Genomic DNA, 6,252 nt, shown 5'->3' on the forward strand with positions numbered 1-6,252 from the left:
TTGTACGTCACACTCAAACGTTTCCGCTTTAGGCGGGGTGTTACAGAAAACCACATTATATACAGGACGCTTATTCGCGTATGATTTGAAATTTATAATATAACATACATTTTATCACGTAATATGCTAACAAAGGTATACACACGACCACGTTGTAACATAAATCATGCATAACATTGATTAAAAAACGTCTGGTTTTATGATTTTCTTTTTCTTATTATCTATTTCCTAATAATCAAGTTTGGAAAACATGTAGAATGAATCTCATATAGTTGTTCTTACCATGTGAAAAAAGATATATAGAATAAAAAAAAAACATAAACAAGACTAGTACAATAAAAATAATTGATTATTAGAAAGACATGGCTGTCATATTTGGACAAAGTTCCCACTTTCCCATGTACTCTTGATATAGGTGGTTGAATGTTTGTCAAAAGTTTATACACTGATATGGCTTTCTTCTGCTACCCTTTCAAGTTTCAACTAGATTGTGCTAGTCCTGTACAAGCCTATACCCATTCCTGTGGGCATAGAACACTGAAGATTTAAAAAAAAAGGTATAAATATATATACCCTTTTTGTAAATTAATAAAAAAAACTTGAACAAGCCCTTGCATATTGCTTACTAAATCTTTAATGTTTAAACCACCAATTTCAAACAATAATTTCTCCTTTGTCATCAAATTCTCGGGAATTTGGCGGTTGAGTCAATGAAGGCGATTCGGTTTCCATAGGAGAGGGGAAACTGTTGGAAATGGTTTCCCATGACACATTTTCATTCGTTTTCTGTCTTCTACGATCCAAAAAGGTAGGTTTTATTGGCGATTTAACCATTTCGACCTTCCAAGTCAGCATGCCCACAATTTCTGACATGGCGGGCCTTATGGCTGGAAGAGGTTGAAGGCATAATAAAGCCATATGGATTGTTTTCATAACATCCTTCACTGAAAAACCATATTTTTGCATTCTTGGGTCTATGAGATCAATCATTTTTGATCTCTCATATAGCTTCCATGCCTGGTATCATGACACATGAAAACTAGTCATTCAAGGTTGCCTTCGCAAACTAAAAGTTCTTCTAAAAACTAATGCATTAGTTCTAATGTACAAGGAATGATCAACAAAACAGGAGCCAAGTACATGATTGTCTATTTCTGAATCAAATTAATAATTAACTTCTTAAAAAATATACATAAATAATTAAAAGTTCTTTTTTGGCTTAAATAAAAGCAAAGCACAAAGTTTAATATACGTATATAAATTAGAGTAATTAACTCTAAGTTATATAAAAATATAAAATTTTCAAAACTTCAAAAAATAAAGAAGCCGGCTTGACGAGCCATGAGCTGGCTCGAGCTATTGACGAGCTTTTCTAATTTATTTATTTTTTACCAATTCCATAAAATTAACTTGTTCGAACATAAACTATAACACATGTAAATTATAGTACGTCAAATAAGTATTTTTCTTATTTTTATTCGGTTTCTGATTTATAACTTGTATTCTGTTGCTAGACAACATAAACATTAACATTGTAACCAAGATGTTAATGGCTTACATATTCTGGCAGATACTGCATATCTGATGACAGTGTAAGATCAGTATTTCTCCTGCAGCTAATAATTTCAAGAACCACAACTCCAAAACTGTGTATGTCGGCCTTTTCGGACAATTCACCTCTGATGGCATATTCAGGGGCTGTATAACCTCTACACATGACAAATATCATAACAATTATTGTCATAACTATTACTAAGCTTTTATAAATAATAAACACTTACAACGTTCCCGCGAATGTGGTGCTGATATAAGCTTGATCCTCTGGGAAGAATCTTGCCAGACCAAAATCCCCAATCTTTGGCTGAAAATTTCCATCAAGTAAAATATTGCTGGCTTTAATATCTCTATGAACAATTCTTATATGTGATTCTTCATGTAAGTACTGCAGACGGCGAGCTATACCCAAAATAATTTGGAACCGAGTCTTCCAATTCAGATACTGGTTGCTTTTGCCTGCTTATACAGTCAGCACGAAAATAAAAAATAAACACAAATCATTAAGATTTTAAAAATGGAGTTTAAGGTATATCAGACTATATACCATGTATAATACGGTCTAGACTCCTGTTTTTCATGTATTCATATACAAGTACCCTTTGTGGTCCCTCGCAGCAGCAGCTGAGAAGGCGAACAAGGTTCTTGTGTTGTATGCTTGTGATCATTCTCACCTCTGCTAGAAACTCTGCTTCGCCTTGATGTGATTTCTCAAAAGATAGTTTTTTTATAGCTACCAACCTCCCATCTTGTAATTTACCCTATAAAAAGCACATTAATATTATTTATGTATATTAATCATCTTCAATTAGGTATTAATCAACAAAGATTTAGACACAACATACTCGGTAAACAGGCCCAAATCCACCTTTTCCTAGAAGATTACACTCGTGGAAATTCTTAGACGCTTCCTTTAATGTCCGAAAGCTAAAGTAGCTTATCGTCTCAAGTTTCCCACTAAAATATTTTTTGCAGCTGCATTTCATAAGAGTTTCAAACTTTTAACCAACTAATGTGAAGTAGAGTATACAAACTATAATGAGCTAAAAGTTATAACCTTTGCAACTGTCTTTTCGCTTAACGCACTTTCCTAGCTGTGCCAGTCTTATAAATATCCGGAAGGCCAAAATAAGAATTAGCAAAACTAGGAACAAGAGTAACCCTCCCACCAAAAAGAATAAGCGCGCATTGTGCCGCTTTGAATACGAGCTTTGTTGATCAAATGATACAGTTTCCTCTGCATTAGAAAATTATAGTATTGTTATCAAGTAAACACCTGATCAATTCTTCTTTACAGTTTAACATGTTCATATTAAACTCTAATCTTTAGTAATCAAGATTATAGTGCTAAATTGCAAAAGCTCTTGAAAAACACAAATGAAGATAAATAACAGTAATAACACCTTGAAGTAGACGACACATGTTCCTCGTGTTGTGATGATCACAGTCTTGGAATAAAAATGGCGGGTAATTTGAGAAACCAAGTATTCTTTCTTTTATTTAGTTTGTCTTGGAATAATAATATTATTATCGGGAGATGGAGAACAGAGCAAAGGGAGAGTGACACGACAAAGTGAGAGGATGAAAGCAGACATGACAAATTATCGGAGGTTTCCAAGTCTAATAAATCCAAGAAAAGATTGTCTTGTTGTTAAAGACGGCAGATATGCGAATATTAATCTACTAAGATTTTGGAATTGTGGCCAAAGCATTTTACAGAATCTGAAGATGATATATCTGTTCAACCATTTTTTTGATTCCCTTTACTGTTGAATATTAAACTAATAAAATTTCTACTTATTTTATTAAAAATAAAAAATAAAAAGGAAGAGTTATATTTTACACACCAATGACATTCTATCCAAATTATACGAGGAGTAGGATATAAAAAGTTAGTTTCCTTCGACCCGTATGATATGATGTGATAGATCTGTGTTTTGCAAAGGTCATACGAGTCGTATAACTTCATATGACTGGCTAGTTTGAAATGACATGAGTGGTGCGTATTTTGATGGTGGTGTGACGATAACATCATCTTTTAAAGTGTAAAATATTAATGTAATAACTATTGTGCTAACATCCAGATTAAAAGATAAATACGTATCGAATTATTAATCTGTACATTTCACTCACCGAACCATCTGTGTAATGAAACTAACACAAGTTAACGAAAAACTTGTTACGAGTATATGTGACGTGACATCTCGATTTTTCAATAATTTAAATTGAAATACTAAAAAATCAATAGTAAATGATCGTTCATGACATGTCCTCGAATATACACTCTTTATCATATGATAAATTACACTAAAAATGTTGAAAAGGAAAAAAGTTGGGTTCTATGGTCAAATATCTAAAAATGGAGCTATAGTGATCAATAACTACTTTATGGAAATTGAGGAGGTTAATATGGTTAATTTGAAACTTAGTAAAGGCTAAAATAACTCCCTCATGGCTAGACAACAACGAAAAAATAAAGAGAAAAATAAGTGGTTTCAACTTTCAAGAACTGAAATCAGGTTACAACCGACTCGAAACTAGTTTAAAAGAAGTGAGCATAGGAACTAGTTTGGGACCGTGTAAAATTTTAGGTCTGGAACTGGTTTGGACAAGCCATCATAGAAATTGGTTTGGAACCGAAACTGACTTAGGAACCAATTCGGAAATCAGTTTGAGAACCCTAATAATATCAAATTGATGAAATATGGTGTTTCCCCCCAATTTGGGGAAACTGGTTAGTTAACTAAACAAATTGGGGTTGGGGTTGATACTTAATAGTGTATCATATATATCATGGGTTGTATACAACAAACTTGTAGCAGTTTTCTAGTTCAAATCATGATTCTTTGGAAAACGTTCAGACGTTCATTCATAGTTGAATAAAGATCTTGTTCATTTGCTATTCAGTTTTTTGGTGTTGTAATTTTAACAACACTCTTAGTTAACTTAGGAACTTTTGGATGCTCTATTGTGTTTCAAATGTTCAATCGTAATTTGTAGTTTACGAAAGTTATACAAGATTATATACCCGGAAGATCTGACATGAATATTGTTGTGTAATGTTGAGAATGGTGGGCCCTAAATAATTATGGTTTCATCGTAACATCGAATGTTCTAACATCTAAATTATATATAGATTTAAATACCATGGTTTGATGCCACAGTGACCTGATTGTTCTATTTGGTGGTACGCCGGTACTTGATTGGTTCAACAACCCATATATAATATAAGATTATAGGCATAAAGTCAAAATATTTATGAACAAAAGTTGTTCATGACCTTGTTCTTATACAACGTGTCACACAAAATATAGTACCTATGCCGTATAAAATGTAATATAGTGATGCAAGTTGTAGTGGAGACGTGATTCAAGTATATCCACATTAACAAATATACCAAAAATATGATCCTTAAATGGCTTCCATGATTCATTTTGAAATTAAGCCACTTAAGGTAAGAACTTGGAAAATTAAACCAATTGATTAGCTATTGGGCCACACTTAGTAAATATGCAAGAATGCAATAAAAAAAATAACAAACTATGCAACTTAGAACATTTAAACATGTCAACAAATCTAACTAGAACGAAGAGGTTCATATTATATTATTTGATGAGTATTTGTTAGGGGTCAAATAAATCAGGACACCAATGTTAGAGATTTTAACCAAATGGTTGTAACTGCAAATGTGCACACTAATAGCTATATAGGATGTTTGATGAAATATCGCGTAAAAAACTTGTTTATTTATAAAGTAAAATAAAAAAAAACAAAATTTTTTTTATTTATTATTCCAACAGTCAGTTTTTCAAATGCTCTTCACCCCAGATAACGTTCTCTTCAGAAGCCTAAGAGGTATTTTTTTGGGTGCCAAAAAGCCCCATCTTGTAGTGGTATGGGGCGTTTTCTTTAACTAATTCAGGGGTAACAGTCTATTACATATGCTCTAAACAACTGAGTACAACACTCTGTCCAATCCAAATACTGGATCTCGCTATCCTAGTGGGTTTATTAACGACCAAACAGTTGATACAATCCAAACACAAATGACAAACCCAATCATAATATTATAACCAACAAAATACTCAATCCATGCGATTTAAGTGCAATAAAGCAGCTTTCAATTTTATGTTCACAAGCCGAAAGCTTTATGATTACTTTTTATGTGGTGCAAATAATAAGATAGAGTTGTTCAAAGTGACTAAGACAATCTAATTGGTTGGAGGTACTCAAATACTTCAATTTAAAAGAAAAGTTTTTAAGTTAAGTCCCACTTGAGATAAAAACATAGGGGGCTTAAGTTAAGCCAAATGGTTTTCTCATATATAAGTGGGTTTCATTCTGAGGTTGGAATGGAGATGATCGGGTGAGCCAGTGGTGAGTGGCCGTCAATGATCTAAATTGGCCGTCTAAAAAAAGGAAATATAAATCAATGTAGCAGTTATATATGTCAGTGATCAAATTGGTTTTAAACTACAGAAGTCAAAAACCGAGTAATTTTAGAGTCAGGGGCGATTGGGTAAGATTCTAAAGTTTACATATTTGTTATTTAAAAAGCAAAAGGTATTTGACAAAGTTCCTCCAAATAATTTTCGTAAAAAAATTGCTTTTCAAGAAATCTAGATAAAAAAATGTCAACATTGACCTTTTGGTATGTTGGGCCTTAAGAAAATGGATGGATTTAAGAGGTATAAATAA

General features: G+C 32.7%; 1 protein-coding gene across 1 annotated transcript; it reads right to left on the reverse strand.

Moving 5' to 3' along the window:
- Positions 1 to 333: 333 nt before the first annotated feature.
- On the reverse strand, positions 334 to 3,695 carry LOC143596514 (putative LRR receptor-like serine/threonine-protein kinase At1g56140). The gene is made up of 6 exons (XM_077075270.1): positions 3,688 to 3,695; positions 2,400 to 2,529; positions 2,102 to 2,315; positions 1,782 to 2,013; positions 1,559 to 1,709; positions 334 to 1,017 (listed from the first exon to the last, which is right to left on the reverse strand). The coding sequence occupies exons 1-6, from the start codon at positions 3,693 to 3,695 to the stop codon at positions 655 to 657; spliced, it is 1,098 nt and encodes a 365-aa protein (XP_076931385.1). The 3' UTR covers positions 334 to 654.
- Positions 3,696 to 6,252: the final 2,557 nt, after the last annotated feature.

Source organism: Bidens hawaiensis, unplaced genomic scaffold, assembly GCF_021521415.1.
Source record: "Bidens hawaiensis isolate Kalapana, Puna unplaced genomic scaffold, B.hawaiensis_p1.1 tig00046665_1, whole genome shotgun sequence".
Classification (NCBI taxonomy): Eukaryota; Viridiplantae; Streptophyta; class Magnoliopsida; order Asterales; family Asteraceae; genus Bidens; species Bidens hawaiensis.